This window comes from Chiloscyllium punctatum, chromosome 23, assembly GCF_047496795.1.
Source record: "Chiloscyllium punctatum isolate Juve2018m chromosome 23, sChiPun1.3, whole genome shotgun sequence".
In the NCBI taxonomy this organism is placed as follows: Eukaryota; Metazoa; Chordata; class Chondrichthyes; order Orectolobiformes; family Hemiscylliidae; genus Chiloscyllium; species Chiloscyllium punctatum.
The window spans coordinates 62,183,029-62,202,115 of record NC_092761.1 but is presented as its reverse complement, the minus strand read 5'-3'; the positions used below and the strand labels follow the sequence as shown (position 1 = coordinate 62,202,115).

Below are 19,087 nucleotides of genomic sequence, written 5' to 3'. Positions count from 1 at the left end.
GGTAAGGCAGGTAGGACCTTTGTTGGAACTTTTCTCTAACATGACAGCAGTGGGCTGCACTAACAACCAAGAGAAGTTTGAATATATACCCTTCTAAATTAGGTAAGAACATGCTATCACTGAGTCACATGACATTTGTTCTTAAATATTCTCCTTCGTTTATTTGTATTGAAACATTAAAATGCCTTTATAAATTAAAACAATGAGTCTCACTTCGAATGAGTGACATTGACCTTGATGATGCATCTTGGATGGACTTTTGAGAAATGCAGACAGTGCGGCTCTGTTGTATCCAATTGCTCAGTACTCTCAGTGATACTTGTGTGATTGTGCCTCATCATGAGTCCATATCCTATATCTATGATCATTGGAAGAGCATTGGACAAGGGCAGTTTCAGTCTTCTTTATGATCACCCCGTGCTGTCAGAGGCTGTTATATGAAGAATAACAATCTTGAGGGAGCAGAGCAAAGAAAATGAGAAACATTTGTTGAAAAACATCTTTATGAGGGAGAAGGTGAGAGAAACAGAATAGAACAGGTGTTTTCTATGGCAATGGTGTCATATTACAGTACTGAATGAACAGTGGAAGTGCCAGACAGGTGCTTGAAGCTGTTGTCTGATTGAAATCGTGTTTCCTCAATATCTCTGTCAGTATCTGTACTGGCCACGGCGGACTTAGAGATCACAAAGGTTTAATTCCTACTCTACGTAGGGCTCCTTGATCCCAGTGAAGGTGGTGATGAGGAATTTAAAATTAGACGAAGGATTCCTAATCCATGTTGTAAAGTATACGGTGTGTTGGTTTGGATTCAGCTGCTTAGATCCCACTCCCTGAAATTCCCTTCCAATCCTCTTTTGTTAAGATCTGTCTTCTAATCAAGTATTTGTCCACTCTTCCCACGTCTCCATTTGTTTTGGCTGCAAACATCTGTTTCTTTGAGTGCACTTCCTACAGAAAATGTGGCTTCATAAATGCAACAGTGTTAAGTGCCTGTAGCATGGTTGACTTGCCTATGCACATAACTGTCCATGCACATCTTGGACGAGGGACTGGAGGATGTTCCCATGTTCATGGGATTCTTCCCAGCATGTAGCAGCACAGAGAGTAGAATCACAAAGGAAAATGACAGGACAAAAGTGCCCACAAGTTGCCTAATGCTTTCAAATTCCTTACTCTCCCATCCTCCTTCCACCCCTCCCAACCAAACCTCACCTCCATTTCAGTGTTAAGAAGTACTTGATACGAAACATAAAATAACTCTTCTAAAGCTTGTGAAAGCTTCAAATCCATTGCTATTTTGATTAAGCCAATGAATAATTTATTTAAGATGTAAACCTAGAAATCATTAAAGAAATGAATATGTAGTTTATAAAAAGGACGTTTGTTTCGACATTAACTATTGCAGCCTTAGGTGTCCTCGAACTGCTTTGCGATCCATGATTTACTTGCAAGTCCAAGGAATTTTTATCATGTACCTGCGGTGTATTCATTGTCACTGATTTTCTGAAGGAAACACAACAGCCAACATGCACCCAGTAAAGGGCCCACAGACAGCTGGTAATTAAATTACAAGATAATCTGTGTTGGAGTCAGATTATCGGCCAACATTTCCAAAATAGCACATGCGATCTTTAATGCCAATGTGATAGAGCAGATGGGGCATGAGGCATGGGGAGAACGTAAGAATTAAAAGACAGCAGCTCCAGGGCACAGCACTCCTTCAGAGATGCATGAGTGCCAGCCTAGGTTATTCACACAAGACATTGGGGTGAAGACTGAAGCCCCAACCTTCTGTCTCAAAAGTAAATGGTGTTACCAATTGAGCCAACACTGACCCGCTACAAATTATTTGTATTATGAATAATCTATTATGATTAAAGCTGGACAATCTGAAAAGTAGTTTGAAAACATAATGATGTAAAGGACAATGAGTGATGTCCCAATACTGTCCTTGTGTATGGAGGGGCATGGTCGGGATTCCTAATGAAAATTATTATATTCACTTTGGCCTCCGCTGAAGAGCAAATAATGCAGTATAGAAATTAAATCAGTAAGTGAAAGCTTGAATGGTATGTTAGTAAGAATCTCAAATAATCTTGGACAGCATGGTTATGGTTAATAGTGGACTTTAATCACATCTTAGGATTCAACATTAATTGTTTTTAATTTCACAATCTTAATTAAATCAGCCATAATATGAAACAAATTCCTTAAATTACATCAAGATAAATTTTCAAGGACAATTAGAATGCAAGTTTTAATTATACTCGGTAATGTTTTGTTCAAACATTTATTTCATTTCATAGCCCTCTGCAGCTTTTTAATCTATTAATGAAACATTATTCCATCACAATATTCCTCTTGGCATTAATCTGCACTAATGCAGGGAGAAAAAAAGTAACTGGCTGAATGACATAATAATTAGGCATGTTTTAATCCAAACACTATTGTAATAGTTTGCATATTTTGTTGTGGAATATAAAGAAAGCTGATGTACAAAGTTTGTTGGGAGACACTGGTGTGGTGTTGATGTTACAAGACTAACAATGCTAAAGCATAGATGGATATTCTAGGGACAAAGTTTCAAATCCCACCACAGACTTTAAATTTGATTAATTCAAACAAATTAAAAGCATTTTTTAATCATAAAAACTCATCTGATTCAAGAGTGCTCTTTGAGGAAGGAAATCTGCTGTCCATCTGATCTGTCTGATATGTGACTCCAGTCCAACACAATGTGGGTAACTCTTTGAAATGGGCTGGCATGTCATTCAGTTCATTGCCATTTAGGAATGGGCAACATTGTTGACCTTCCTGGCACTGCCTAACTCCAATAAAATTACAAACCAAAACAAAGTAGAGGAGGGGCAGGTGCTAATGGAGGCAGAGTGCTAAATAACTGGTAAATTGTTATTCTAGTGGAAGAGCAGCTTTCTACATTCTTGGCACTGAGGGAATGACAGTGGAATCTACAGACCACACCTTGCGCACAGATGTGGGAGTTAGGATGAGAGAGGGACATCCATTCTTACCATCTATCTCCTTCATCAAACATTTGGCAGCCTGTCCTAATCGCTTCTTTGGTGGACAGAACATACAAAAGTTAATTTCCATTTAACATAACTGCATTGACTGGATTTTTTCTCTTAAAGTACATGACACCAGCTCTGACAGTGTTCTATCACTGAATGTTATATCAAAGTCTGAGTGTTGTGTCACTGTTTTGCATCAGTGTGTGACAGTGTTATATCATTGAGTGTTGTAGCACAGTCTTGACAACATTATATCACGGACTGTGACAGTGTTGGATCATTGAGTGGTGGATCACAGTCTGTTACAATGTTATGTCAGTGTATCACGGTGTGTGACAATTTTGCATCATAATGTTATATTACAGTCTGTGACAATGTTACGTCACTGAGCGTTGTATCAAGAGTTTCGATAGTTGTTAATCTATAAATAACACATTAATTACATCCGGTATTATAATTAGGGTGCAGTTTTGGCTTCCCGGTTTGATCTGATATGGACTGAAAACAGCCAGACGTTTTTCTGGTTGCCTCTTTACTCCTCCTGCAGATGGTGCTGTCTGATGTGGGTTAGTTCTTCTGGGCAGCAGTCACTGTCGGGTATCTCATCAGGTGGATTTGGTCAGGTGTAACCCAGCTAGTGAGTGGCAGCTGCTGTGGGACTCTGAAGCAAGAGGGGGGCTCAACATCTGTACATTAACAATAGCAGCTGTAGTGTAACAGCAGTATCTGTACAGTGCTATACTCAGTGGACAGCCACATACAGCCAGGTTCCAGCAGGGGCCGCTGGCTCTGAGCACCAATAGTGACTGATCTATTAAAACAGCGAGCATATTATGTGCATGGAACATGTAAACTCTCTGGTCCTTATCACACAGGGAGGGTCTATTTTTGTCTTCACTTTGTGGAGACCAGTGACCTAGTTCTGGCACTTGCGGCATAAGTTTCGATTTAAATGTGACCCGTCGCCTACAATTCCCTTTAACCTTACTCTTCACAAGATTAAGCCTGGTCTCTGAATCAGCATGGATTTCTCTTCCCAGTTCAATTGAACAGCCTGATCCCAGCGGCCTTCGGGACAGTGTTTGGGGAGGGGCAATTGTTTCATTGAGGTGGGGAGGAGGGGGTTTAGAGTGAGAGACAGAAGGTGCTGAGTTCTGGGTGGTTGAAGGAGGCGGGCTGTGGCGTGTGACGGTATCAGCTGGGAAGTTGGAACAAGTTAACAGGAGACAACTCCGTGTGTGCGAGAGAGAATGAATGAATGAATGAATGAAAGAAAAAGAAAGCGGCCTGGATACATTGAGACAGGGCAGTCGGGAGCTCTCTCTGACTTCACGGGGAATTTATGTGTGTGGACGAGACCGGGAGAGGTTACTGTGGTCTGTTTCAGCCCGAGTTCGATTGAATTTCACCAAGGGTTCGAGTCCTGGATTCGCTGCTTTCCTTACACTGCCGCTGTTGGATTGGAAGGGAAATCTTATTACAGTTTTTTTTAAAGCAAAAATATTGGTACTGTACCGAACCAGGACGGGAAGTTTGAGGAGAATCTACAATGCTGAGTCTGCCCGGGACACTGCACTTTCTCTTGCCGCTCCTCATCGCTTGGACTGAGGGTAAGAAACCCACAAGCCGTGCAGCGAGGAACTCCTGCTTTTTAAATGTGGGATTCAATATAGAGAGGGGAGGAGGGTGGTGCAATCCATAGAAAAATCACATTTTTTTCCTGTGGATTGATCACTTTTTTTGTTGTTTTAAACCGTTCGTTACTGACAAGAAAAACTCCGCGCTATAAAGATAAATCCAGGGGCGTCGTTAAAAAATAGAATTAGAACTGAACAAGTAGTAATAGAACTAATTAGAAAAAAAAAGTAGTTTTGATTGTGGGCTTAGCTTTCAGCAGGCGAGGGGACTGGTACATGGCTGGAACATTTGTTTTAAGAGACATGAAAAAGTTGATCAATGTGTAATACAGATGTGGGGGGTTATTGTGGCTGTTTTCAATGCAGCTGCGGTCCTTTGCAATGGGATAAACTTTGCAAAAGCTGCGTGTTATGTGGGGAAAGGATCAGTATAGATTTAACCCCTTCCCTCCCAGCGCACACTAATGTACTTTTAATCTGTCCAATATTAACCAACGCCTCGCTATATTATTCCAAAAACTGAATACGACCCCCGCTTGACCTCTTACGGTTAACTTAAACAAAGAGGGTTGTGAATTGCAGTAATATTAGATTCTAACGGGAATGGGACGTGACAGAGATAAAGGAATTTAACTGCGTTTCATTTAAAAACCTTTTTGATGTACAATGTTTGGAGGGAATTTAGGTGCAAACCCGTTTAATAGAACCATGGGGCAGAAGAACCAAGTACTGGACAGAATGTCAATGTATCGTGAGTCACTTGTGAACCGGGATTTTGGTCAGTACAATTGCATTGACGAGTTTTTTTTTAAGCGAGGCTACCCGTATACAGATGTCCCAATGATTTCTTTTTACATAACCAGAGCTGTCGGGGGTGGTGTGTGTGTGGAGACTGTGAATGAGAGGGATGTGTGTGAACACCAGCACGTGGAGCTGCTGGACACGCACCAGAATCAAACTGAGAAGCATACAGCCTGGGTTTCAAAACAACACAATCACAGCCTCCTCCTTTTAAACAGGAATCCCAAAAATCCATGAACTGTCAGGAACAGGTAGGGAATGAACCGGGTCATTAGATTTCCAGAAGAAATTTGTGACTCTGATAGGACACAGGACACAGCTTTTTCCCCAATTAATTGATTTGTGCGCTTTTATTTTGCATTTTTAAGAGTTTAAGTTACTTTGTTTTATCCTATCAATTGCGAGAGCCACGCTCCTTATTTGAAGTTGCACTGTTCACCTTTACTCTGTACCAAATAGGATGTAAAATCCAAATGCCCAGACATTGTAAATCCTGGGGGTAACTCGGTATTAATTTGCTCACTTTCCATAATTCACTAACAATTTTACAAGCTGCAGATGGGGCGGTGTCATTTGGAAACATGCAAGTTCCGCCTTTCTCGCCCAGCTCCGTCTGTGTATAAAAGGTATTGAGCTAAGAAGGTACTACTGGATTAGTGGTGCTGGAAGAGCACAGCAGTTCAGGCAGCATCCAACGAGCAGCGAAATCGACGTTTGGGCCAAAAGCCCTTCATCAGGAATAAAGGCATGTTTCAGGCTCACTGCCTTTATGAAGGGCTTTTGCCCGAAACGTCGATTTCGCTGCTCGTTGGATGCTGCCTGAACTGCTGTGCTCTTCCAGCACCACTAATCCAGAATCTGGTTTCCAGCATCTGCAGTCATTGTTTTTACCTCATTGAGCTAAGAAGGTCCGAGTCCTGTCTTTTTTTTTCCCCATCGAGAGTTTGACCTGGAGATTGCTACAGCAACTCGTATTTGTTACAGATCAGTCGCGTTTCCACGGCGCGAAACTAAGGCGACTCGGCCCGTGAACTCGGAACCTCCCCTCACTTAATGCGGAGTCAATCCACCTCGTTGCTTGGTGCACCCCAACCTTCGCAACGAATCATTTGGCAGCGTTTTGTTGTGCCAGGGTTAGTTAATTAGTATGTGTAGATTATTCCTTTTTAGCCCCTTTGTCCCCTCTGCTTGTTTACATGTTCTTGTGTTTTTACTTATTTGTCCAGGGACTAAGTGAATAGGATGATAACAGTGCTGAACATTGCTGGCTGTGAATTAAGCACATAGCAATTAACACTTCAATTAAAATGTTCAACACAGGAACAGGCATAATGGAGAACTCATTATTTCACCAAGATAGCATTCCGAATTTAACCCTTTCAGACCCTAGATTTGATGGAGCCCCATCCTTGTTGTCAGACTGTCAGCTTTCATCATTCTCTATAACAATCTCTCAGCCTCATTACTGGACTACATGTTCTCACACTGTCTTACACCTCTCACCTTCATTATCAGCCCCTTGGTAATAACGGTCTCCTGTTACACCCCACTATCGTTACAAGGTGTTCTGGTTGTAACCTTCCCTCTCATACGCACCTCCTTGTCATTAATGGACCCTTGGCAATAACACTCCCGGTGCTACACCCACTGTCATTGCTAAGCTCTGTGTAATGCACCAGACTCTGTGCCTCATTAATACTCTGTGACGCACATTCCATGGCCATTCAGTTTACAGTCTGGATTTTTAATGTCCAATCCTCCACATCCAATCCTCAGTCACAGGAAATAATGCCAGGGAATTGGAAATGGGAGAAAGGAAGTCTGAGCATGTGCTACCACAGATCAGGAGAAACCAAATCTACTTTAGGGGAACTCTGAGAACCTCCAAGACTGTCCTGGAGCATTTATTTCTGTTTTTGTCTGAGATTTCCAGCATCCACAGTTCATTGTTTCATTTTTGTCTGAGGTGTTTATCCCATTCTTACAAGGATTGTTAGAGCTGTTGCTGATTTCTCTCTTTTCCTTCTCCTTATGTTTCTGGTGCAAAATGACATTCTGTATATCTGAGTCTTTTTCTCATTTGAAAACATGCCATTTTTCCACATTTGTTAAAGTGGGAAGGAAAGGTTCATATTTCTGCAGTGCCTGTCGTTACCTCAAGATTACCTAAAATGTTTACAGCTGACAAGGTCTGTTTTGAGGCAAAAAAATAACAAAAATTGTTGCACAAAATTAGCAAGTCTGGCAGCATTTTTGAAGAGCTGAAAATGTGCTGCTGGAAAAGCGCAGCAGGTCAGGCAGCATCCAAGGAGCAGGAGAATCGACGTTTCGGGCATGACCCCTTCTTCAGCATTTTTGAAGAACATAGAACATTGAAGCACAGTACAGGCCCTTTGGCCCTCAATGTTGCACCAACCTGTGGAACCAATCTGAAGCCTATCTATCCTACACTATTCCATTTTCATCCATATATTTATCCAATGACCATTCAAATGCCCTTAACGTTGGCGAGTCAATACTACTTGCATTCCACGGGGAGAGAGAGAAAACAGTTAACTTTTTGAGTCCTAGCGAGTTTTGAGAAGATTTGTAGCTTAGGTTGAGGTTCTGGATGTAGATTTGCTCGCTGAAATGGGAGGTTCATTTCCAGACATTTTATCACCCTACTAGGTAACATCTTCAGTTGTCCTCAGGCGAAGCAATGTACATGATTCCTGTTTTCTATTCGTATGTTTGGGTTGATGATGTCATTTCCGGTGGTGATGTTATTTCCTCTTCTTTTTCTCAGGGGTGGTAGATAGGGTCTAACTCGATGGGATCTAACTTTGTATGGTGATGAAATGTCTGGAAATGAGCCTTCCAGCTCAGAAAGCAAACCTACATCCAGCTTTTGAGTCCCCTGACCCATCTTCTGTATATTAGCTTTGCTTTTTTTTTGCCCACAGATATCCAAACTGGCCTGAGTTTCTCCAGCAATTTTGTTTGAGGTGTCCAGCATCCTCAGTGCTTGGTTTTAATGAAGTATGTTTTGAAGTGTTGTCATCTGTTGTGATGTAGGAATTGGCAGCTGAGTTGTGCACACAGATTTCCACAAACAGCAAAATGTGAATAACAGTTAATCTTTGTTTGTGATGTTGATTTGAGGAATGGCTATCAGGCAGGACCCCAGAGAAAACCTTTCTGCATGAGGACATGCCCTATCTGCACATGTGTGTGGGATCCTTGCTAATGTTTCACGGAAAACCCAATATTTTGCCACAGCATTTTATCAGTTTGAAGTAAAAACAAGTGCAAGACGACACTCATTGCAGCATTCTGCTATTTATCCACAATTCTTTAGTTATGTCTCTTAGTTATGGTATATTGCCTTGACACAAGCTCTGCAATAATTATAAGGTTTTGCATACTTGCACACAGCATGCTCACATCCTAAATTTAACTTTAGGATAATCCTACATTGGCACGCCTACCTCCAGTGTACTGCGCCCCATTATTAATACTGCTGGTCACAGATCCTATACTTTTTGATTTTGTGCTTCGTACTGTATCATGGGATGTTGATAGCAGGTTTCAGCTTCCTTTTTCTTGGTTTCAATAGACAATAATCCAGTGATAACTGGCTGCAGGTTGGTGTTGACAAGATCACATAGTCATTACCCATTTCCATCAGAGTGGCACTAAACTCCGACAAATAATTGAAAATAAAACAGCTGGGTCTGCTTGATAAGATGCATGTTTCTTTTTTTTTAAACAGATCCGTCCGTCAGCCCTCCCACCAGTCACCCACCCACTGACTGTTAACTGATATCCTGTTGTTTATGCCTCATCAGGCATTGTACGCCCTCCTTGACCATTTACTTTGTCCTTGTATTTTGTTGAGCTGGCTGCCAGTTAGCAAAGTGCTGGCGATCGATATAAAAATGCTTTTTTAAAAAAACATCATTCACTGGGGAATGGTCGATGTGTTGTGACACCCACACCGATTCGAACAGTGACCCAGCAGAACTTCGGAATGCGTTAGGAAATACTTTAAGGCAAAGTGATGATCACAGAAAGAAATGATGCCACTTATTAAAATATTTGTAGGGGAAAGCTGGAAGGGGGGAAATTCTCCTTCTTTCCACAAACCAAACAATTTATTCATAGCATTTGTGTCATAGCAGATGTTGCGTGCCTTGTCAGGATCAGAGTCTGAATTTGCTTTTAATCAGATGTCAGCTGAAAACTGGAGGCAATCTCTTGGTAGCTGGACATTGCTCTCCATCTGAAAGAGTGGTGGGAGTGTAGTTTTTACTGCAGCCACTGGGTCAATGCTCAGTATGTGTCCTGCATACTTTCCTGGCAAGACTGCACAATCCTTTGGCATTCCTAAGCGGAACATGACAGCTGAAAGTCAAAGTAAGCCTCTTGGTCTAATTGGATCACAATCAGGCTGGACTACTGTGGCATTCTGCTCACTGCCCTAGTATACAATAATAGAATGATACCACATAGAAACAGATCATTCAGCCCATCGTTTCCTTGCTGGCCTTTTTTGAAAGAGCTTTTCAACTAGTTCCACTTCGCAATGCAATGAAAATGACATCTTTTGAAGTATTTAGGTAATTTCACTTTCAAAAGCTTCTGACTAGGTATGGTAATCTCTTGAAATATCAACCTGTTATGATGATGCTGTGGCTTTAAGAGGTATGTTTTGCCCTGATTTCCTTTAGAGCGAGAGATTGAGAGAACAGGTAATTAGCTGTCTATGAGAAGATAAACAATTTGTGAGGCCATGGGGTTAGAACAATAGAAGCAGCCTGAGTGGGTGTGGTCAAACTCTCTCCAATTCAGAGTTTTCAGTAACTTGTTGCTGTTGGGGGTCTTGAAATAGAAGTGTTTTGTTTTCTCTCTCTCTCTCACCCTCTCTCAATTATAGTCAAAAGCTGGGGCTTCTCTTACTGGCCTGATGGATTGAACGTGAGAAAAATCTGTTTTTTCAGCCTTTATTCCATTGGTGTTTTTATGGGATGTTACTGTATTGGAATAGTTGATTAGTAATGGACACTGTATCTGTATTTGTTATTCTGTTAAGTTTTCCAATAGAGTGAAGTTATTCCAAATTCTTCTTCTTGTATTTTAAATATTGTGTTTGAATAAAGTGTGCTTTGTTTAATGTCGAGTAGTTTGACCAATCGAATTGCATCAGGAGCACAGCACCTGACATTGACCTTTAAAATAAGAAAAAGTTAGTGTCTAAGCAACCTTTTTAATATATTTTGAAAGGGTCTGGTCTGGTCCGTAACTCTCGCTGAAACATAAAGTTCTTTTTACATTCTGATAAAATGCCTTTCAGGCTAGACATGATTTCATCATGACCTGCGCACACAGGTTAAATAATGGGAAGCAAATTAAAGGTCTCTGGTACAGAAGTGACCTAGTTAGTTGGAACACTGGGTTTCCACTTCTGTGTTAAAATGTAGAACTGCTCGATTCAATTACAGTCTCCCTTCTTATCAGCTGTTGCTAAACAAATGGCCACGGATATTGTCAACCCAATCTCTGTGTACCATTTCATAGTTAAAAATCGCACAGCACCAGGTTATAGTCCTGGTGTTGTATGCTTTTTAACTTTGTCCACCATTCCCTCCCCCCCCCCCCCCCCCCCCCCCCCCCCACCCCTCCCGTCTAACACCGGCACCTCCAAATCATGACTACCATTTCGTACAATGTGGAACCAAGTTATCAATTTGACTTGGGTCAGTTGGGTAGAGAGTATAGGGAAAGGACATAACACACAGGTAGTGACAGTTCTCTGAGGCTGAGATCAAGGCAAATTGTTGGTCCTACGGGGACCTTAACCATGCTTCTTGTTTCCATCAGTTCTGGTGTCAAAGTACTAGGTGGGAGAATATTGACGGCTCTTCATTCTACACCTGATCTAAGCCGGTCTTAATGCAACAGCTTGCTGATGAATGGCACCTGATAGCTGGCCAGCAAGTCGATATTATTGACTGGCTGGAAATGAAGGAGAAGCTTCTTTACTCAGGGAGTGTTAAGAATGTGTAATCACATGGAGCAGTTGAAGAGAGTAGCGTAGATGTGTTTAAGTGGAAGCTGGATAAGTACGTGATGGAGAAATGATTACAAGGATGTAGGTTTGATTGCTGAGCTGGAAGATTCCAATTCAGCAAGCAAACCTACATCCAGAATCTCAACTTGAGCTACAAATCTTCTCAAAACTCTCAAACGATTGCAAGCTTGGGTCGCCAGGATGAGTTGAAGCTGGGGAGGAAGATCCTCTGCAATATATTGGTTTGAATGGCCTATTTCTGCACTGTAAAATTCTCACTTAATTCTATGCAAATCAAAGTTGAATGTAATGATTGTAGGACTTGTTAGTATGTGATCTCCAAAGACTTGTCTCATAATTAATTGAGTTGGTGCAAAAATTATTGCGCAATATAGATGTGAGGGAGTAAATGTACATGCTGTAGTCAGCTTTTACATGTTTGTTTTCTTTGTATTCAAGCCTTGTATTTACATGGGACTCTGCGTCACTCTTTAACGTGTTGTACAGTTGTGATTTGCAGCATTTGATGCTCAGCCGTGACGATAGCTTTCATTTGAGATGGCTCACTCCTACCTTTGCACAGTCTCTGCACAGGCCAACACTTTGTCCCTCCCAACATATTCAATTATCTGCAAATGAACAGTAGGACTCACCCACAACTGGGCTGAGCTGCAACTCTACTTGTGGAATAAAAGTTCCAGAATTAGGATGTATCTCTTTCAACAGATGATCATCCATTTGATTCCCACCATGGCAGATGGTGAAATGTGAATTTGTTAAAATATGGCATAAAATGCCAGTCTAGTGGTAAACATTCAACCCTTTGTTGATTTTATGTTGAGATTAGATTCCCTACAGTATGGAAATAGGCCCTTCAGCGCCACAAGTCCACACTGACCCTCCAAAAGTAACCCACCCAGACCCGTTCCCCGAATCTATATTTACCCCTGACCAATGCAACTAACACGGTGGACAATTTGGCTTGGCCAATTCACCTGACCTGCACATCTTTGGATTGTGCGAGGTACCTGGAGGAAACCCATGCAGACACTGGGAGAATGTGCAAACTCTACACAGACTGTTGCCCGAGGGTGAGAATCAAACCCAGGTCCCTGGCGCTGTGAGGCAGCAGTGCTAACCACTGAGCCACCATGCCACCCTTTTGTTTACTAATATCTTTTAGGGAAGGAAATCAAGGGTTCTTACCTAGTCTAGTCTGCATTCCTGATGAAGGGCTTTTGCCCAAAACGTCGATTTTCCTGCTCCTCGGATGCTGTCTGACCTGCTGTGCTTTACCAGCACCCCTCTGATCTAAACTCTGGTTTCCAGCATCTGCAATCCTCACTTTTGCCTTGTCTGCATGTGAGTCCAGATCCTCAGCAATATATTTGGCTTTTAATTGTCCTTTAAAATGGCCTATCTAAACAATCAATCCAAGGGAAATGAAGGTTTGCCAGTGATATCCATGTCCTGTACAAGAACAAAAAGTAGTTAAAGCAGGCTACTAAAGAGGGTGGTTGAGATCAGGACACTGTACTTAAGAATGCTTTAATTACAGGGCAGTATGATTGAAGCCATTTTTGCAAAATTATCTTCTGCAATCAATAGAAGGTATGGTGGCACAGTGGTTAGCATTGCTGCTTCACCGCGCCAGAGACCCGGGTTCAATTCCCACCTGACTGTGTGGAGTTTGCATATTCTCCCCATGTCTGCATGGGTTTCCTCCAGGTGCTCCGGTTTCCTCCCACAGTCCAAAAAAAAGATGTGCAGGTTAGGTGAATTGGCCATGCTAAATTGCCCGTAGTGTTAGGTGAAGGGGTAAATGTAGGGGAATGGGTCTGGGTGGGTTGCACTTCGGCGGGTCGGTGTGGACTTGTTGGGCCAAAGGACCTGTTTCCACACTAAGTAATCTAATCTAATCTAAATCCTTACTGAAATTACAGTATTTTTAGTGAAAACAATAAAAGTGTATTCAATGTATATGATATACGTAATTTGCAAAGCTAAGAGGTGATAATTCAGGTTAAAATTGCCATTAGAATTTGCAAAAGAGCTAATGATCTCTATTGAAGTATTCCCTGGTGGCTTTGTTGATTAAATGTGATTTGGAGGAGATGTTGTTTGGGTGAACAAAGTTTACAAAATCACACAACGCCAAGTTATAGTCCAGCAGGTTTATTTGGAAGCGCTAGCTTTCAGAGCACTGCCACCTGATGAAGGAGCAGCACTCCATATAAACCTGTTGGAATGTAACCTGGTGTTGCGTGATTTTTAACTTTTATCAATAAATGTAACGGTGGCTGTTCTGCGGCAGTGTATGGAGCAAGAAGTTCCTTGGCTCAATACTTGGTCTGTACTTTGTTTGCTGATCTCACACTTCTCACAACGCAAAACCCCAAGCGCACACGACTGACAGAAGATGGGTGTGGGTCAAAGTTTTTAATCAATAATATGAGGAGGTACACAGTGACTCAGAGCAGGATTGGATTGGATTTGGCTTTGTTGCCTCCAATTTTAAATGCTACAGATTTTGGAAGAAGCTTCTTTATGAAAGCAATAAAGGCAATGATACTGTGCAGGCTGACAGAAATTGGGCAAATTGTTTCATCAGATCACCAACCAAGATTAAGTACAACGCTCGTTGAACATGCTCAATTACACTGCCCTCTGAAGTCAGCAGTTTATCCAAACCTATGAGTTTCCCACTGAAGAGTTCAGTTGAAGTCACACCCTACAGTTTTCCTTCGGTTTCAAAACTCCCTTTTTTAAAACAATGCCTGTTCTCCTGTCTCTTCAGATGAACTGCTTCCCAGAGTCACTCCACAATTTTGAAAGCCCTTTCAAAGGCGAATCTTCTCAAATACTTTTAACATTGGCAGGCAGGATCTTCTCTCTGGCCATAATGACACCAGTAGAATTGAGTGGGCTGGTGCTCAGGCACTCGAGGAAGCTATTGCAGAGAATGTTTTACTTGTGACGATAATCCAAACATCAGGAGGGGTTTGGGGGAGGGGGTGGATTTCCTCAGTGAATCATAAAACCCCTTATGGATGCTGCTTCGTTCTTTTTGTCCTTTTCTTTGTGTGAAAAATGTCACAGATTCGCACTCATTGGTTGTATTGTAAACCTGTCCCGCACAGCCTCCCAGAGAAGGGCATTAGCAATGGAATTCCCAGGCCTTGCTCTGAAGGGGTAGGTGAGGGGTGAGGGGGAGGGGGTGGTGTGTTAAGGGAAGAAGAATGCCCATGAAAACCAAAGGGTTGTTATTCAAATGCCCTTTCATTAGAGAAGGAATTGGGATCAAGACTGATTAGCGTCTTAGGTGTTCTTTGACACAAGAACTATAGCAACAGTCACAGGCAGGAACAGAATGTAAAATGTCCCAGGGGCAGGGGCAGGGTGGAAGCAACAGTGCCAAACAAATTGAAATTTACATGGGGCTGTGCCTGGGTCGAGTAATGCGTAAACTGGGCTTTTTGTTTGGGAGTGTTGTTAGCGAGTTTTGAGAAGATTTGTAGCTCGGGTTGAGGCAGTATTGTGTTTTATTGTGGGCCCTTTTTGAAGAGTGTCTCATGGTTCTGTTTTTGGATCTATGCTGCCATGTTACAACAGTAAACTGAAGTGGAAACTTATTTTGGATGTACATGAAGCCTGGCACGAAATACAGGTGTAACAATTGCTCTCTGAACCCTGGCAATTACTCTATCTGACTGACTGCTCTCTATCCTGGAGTGTGTTCAGAGCCATTGACCAATTTTGAGGCTGACAGTCACGATTTACTGATCAAAAATGCTGCTAATGCCAACATTAACTGCGAAATCTTCACACACTCTCCTCCTTCCTTCCACATTGGGATTGTCTCTTTTTGTCTCGCTGCCTTTGAGCATTTTAGCATAAATTTTCCACTTGCATTCCTGGTTTTGCTCCAGTATGGAAACCAATAACGTTTTGGAAAATCAGAGGTTCTGCACCTTACTGCTTCATGAATGTGGTCACCAAGGAAGGGGATGGAGGGTGGTCTCAGTGCTGACAACTCATAACTACATTAGCCATGCATTCCAAGTACAAGAACAGACTTTCACCTTCATAGCATATAAGTAGCCATTATACCATTTTGCTAGGTGATCCAATGACGTGGGCGTAATTTCATTAAGTAATGGCACTGCACAGCAATAAAATGGTTGTATTAACAGGTTAAGTGGTGTTTGCTGCAACCCGATTTAGTTGAAATGCAATGGAGGTGAAGTTCACAAGATTCTCTCTCTGTCGAGGGCTATTATTAAGTTGGCTGCCGCCTTGTACCTGGAATGCATGGATACTTCACTTTACCCGTTTTAAGTTTAGCATCTTTCTTTGGCAGGGGATACTGTCTAAATGGTGGGAATGGGATCTTTCTGAAAGGGTGCCCATACGGTTTTGTTTTTCAGTCTTTAACTAAAATGAAAAATGCTTGGTCTGACTTTATCATGTTCATAGGTGCTTTGCTTACATTTATTTGGATAGAGCCACTATGCCCACATAAATTGGGAGAGTTTAACACCACCTATTTAATTTTAGAGCTTTCTCTATTATTTGATGACCCAGCATCATTTGGAATCTACTTACAGGTTTTTGCAAGTTGGTGAAGGGTTGGGGAGCTCTAGATCCACACAGACAGTGAATGCGGACCCCATTGTGGGGAATTCAGTGTCTCTAGGACAGCCCATCGAAATATACCCAAGTATTTGAGTGAAGTTGTAGCCAAGTCTCACTGTCACATTCTCGAATTTATTTTCACAGAGATACCAGCTCCTCTGTTTCCTGACAGCATCTTTTCTTAAACCAATTTACACTTACGTAACCTCCCTTCTAACAGGCTCAACGCTTGTGTCAAGGAGTCAGTTAACAGTGAGCACTAGCCCAGACTGAAAAGGTGGGAGCTCGGGTGGCTTTTGGCAGGTGAGAGAGAGGTAGAAATATTGCAGTTGAGGGGCAGAAACCGGGAGTTTCAGGAAGTAAGAAGAAATGCCTCTTGGGAGCAAGTGAGGACTGCAGATGCTGGAGACCAGAATTGAAAAGTGTGGTGCTGGAAAAGCGCAGCAGGCCAGGCAGCATCCGAGAAATGCCTCTTAGTTGAACAAGATAGATGTATTTTAAGGAGAAATTGGAAAGCACTAGAGGGCGAAAGTAATAGAGGATAAACTGAGGGTAAAATGAAAAGAGGTCTGATAAGAGACTGGTATGAAGCATAAACACTGACAAAAGCGGGTTGGGCCAATGGCTTGTTTCTGTTATAGTTATTTGTTTACTGACAGTGCTGATCCATTCTGGGATTGTGTTCTACAAGAGCTGGAAGGTTGATCTGGTTCAAATGACCATTCCTGCCAGATAATCAGAAAACATGAGTTTTTCTTTACAATTAATTCATGGGATATGGGCACTACTGGCTGGGCTGGTGATGGGCTATTGTCTTGAACCACCTCCATCTGTTTGTAAAGCTACACGAGCAATGATATTAGGGAGGGAGCTTCAGGGTTTTGACCCAGGTATTCAGAAGGAATGGCGATATATTTCCAAGTCAGAATGGGGTGTGGCTTGGGAAGGCAGTCTGAAGGTTGTGGTGTTCCTATCTATCTGCTCCCCTTATCTTTCTCGATGTTTATGGGTTTGGAAGGTGCTGTATACAGCCCACTGTTGTATTTCTATGGTGTGACTTGTAGATGGTACTGCTACTGATGACTGGTGTTGAAGCGAGTGAACGTTTGTGGCACTTGTGCCAATCAATTGGCTGCTTTCTCCTGAATGGTGTCAAGCTTTTGAAGTGTTGTTATGGCCAGTGGAGAGTACTCCATCACACTTCCTGACTCGTACCTTGTAGTTGGTGGACATACTTTGGGGATCAGAAGGTGAATTATTTGTTGCTGTATTCCTCGCCTCAGACCTGCTCTTACTACCACTATTATGGCCAGTCAAGTTCAGTTTTTCATCAGTGGTAACCCCCAAAATGTTGGTGGGAATTTGGTGATGGTAATGTCATTGAATGTCAAGAGGCAGTAATTTAGATTCTGTCCTGTTGGAGATGAGTGAACTGCTTAACTGCATTGTCACTTGTGAAAAATCTAACCAGTAGGTGTCAAACATTGTGTAAACCTGAATTGATTCTTCCCCCCCCCCCCCCCCCCCCTCTTTTTTTCTCTCTCTAAGTAATATTTGAAAAGAATCACAGTGCATTGCGATTACCCAATGGTGATTATCTAGCTTTGGTCGTACCAGGATTCAGTATGTAAACTTCCCTAATTAAATACTCAGCATTTCATTGGATGGTGCCTTTACTAAAAGAGAAGAAAGAGTGATCAAAGTTTGTGAGAAGATTTGTAACTCGGGTGTTCGTTGTTATAGTTCTGTTCGCCGAGCTGGGAATTTGTGTTGCAGACGTTTCGTTTCCTGTCTAGGTGACATCCTCAGTGCTCGGGGGCCTCCTGTGAAGTGTTTCTGTGATCTTTCCTCCGGCATTTATAGTGATTTTGTATCTGCTGCTTCCGGTTGTCAGTTCCAGCTTTCCGCTGCAGTGGCCGGTATATTGGGTCCAGGTCGATGTGCTTATTGATCGAATCTGTGGATGAGTGCCATGCCTCTAGGAATTCCCTGGCTGTTCTCTGTTTGGCTTGTCCTATAATAGTAGTGTTGTCCCAGTCGAATTCCTGTTGCTTGTCATCTGCGTGTGTGGCTACTAAGGATAGCTGGTCGTGTCATTTCGTGGCTAGTTGGTATTCATGGATGCGGATCGTTAGCTGTCTTCCTGTTTGTCCTATGTAGTTTTTTGTGCAGTCCTTGCATGGGATTTTGTACACTGTTGGTTTTTCTCATGCTGGGTATCGGGTCCTTTGTCCTGGTGAGTTGTTGTCTGAGAGTGGCTATTGGTTTGTGTGCTATTATGAATCCGAGTGGTCGCAGTAGTCTGGCTGTCAGTTCAGAAATGTTTTTGATGTATGGTAGTGTTGCCACCTTTGGACTAGCCACATTACCATACATCAAAAACATTTCTGAACTGACAGCCAGACTACTGCGACCACTCGGATTCATAATAGCACACAAACCAACAGCCACTCTCAGACAACAACTCACCAGGATGAAGGACCCGATACCCAGCATGAGAAAAACCAACAGTGTACAAAATCCCATGCAAGGACTGCACAAAACACTACATAGGACAAACAGGAAGCCAGCTAATGGTCCGCATCCATGAACACCAACTAGCTACAAAACGACACGACCAGCTATCCTTAGTAGCCACACACTGAGATGACAAGCAACATGAATTCGACTGGGACAACACTACTATTATAGGACAAGCCAAACAGAGAACAGCCAGGGAATTCCGAGAGGCATGACATTCATCCACAGATTCAATCAATAAGCACATTGACCTGGACCCAATATACCGGCCACTGCAGCGGACAGCTGGAACTGACAACCGGAAGCGGCAGATACAAATCACTATAAATGCTGGAGGAAACATCACAGAAGCGCTTCACAGGAGGCTCCCAAGCACTGAGGATGTCACCTAGACAGGGGACGAAACG

At 42.4% G+C, this 19,087-nt stretch overlaps 1 protein-coding gene across 4 annotated transcripts in view; it reads left to right on the top strand.

Moving 5' to 3' along the window:
• robo3 (roundabout, axon guidance receptor, homolog 3 (Drosophila)) overlaps positions 1–19,087 on the top strand; it is a 578,410-nt gene that overhangs the window by 253,866 nt on the left and 305,457 nt on the right. Inside the window, exon 1 of one of the 4 annotated variants that reach the window (XM_072593114.1) lies at positions 3,933–4,645. The exons of the other annotated variants lie outside the window; for them this stretch is intronic. Within the exon in view, the coding sequence (XP_072449215.1) occupies positions 4,585–4,645 (61 nt within the window). The 5' untranslated portion in view covers positions 3,933–4,584. Of the gene's footprint in view, positions 1–3,932; positions 4,646–19,087 lie in introns of those variants that run through there. 4 annotated transcript variants of the gene reach the window in all.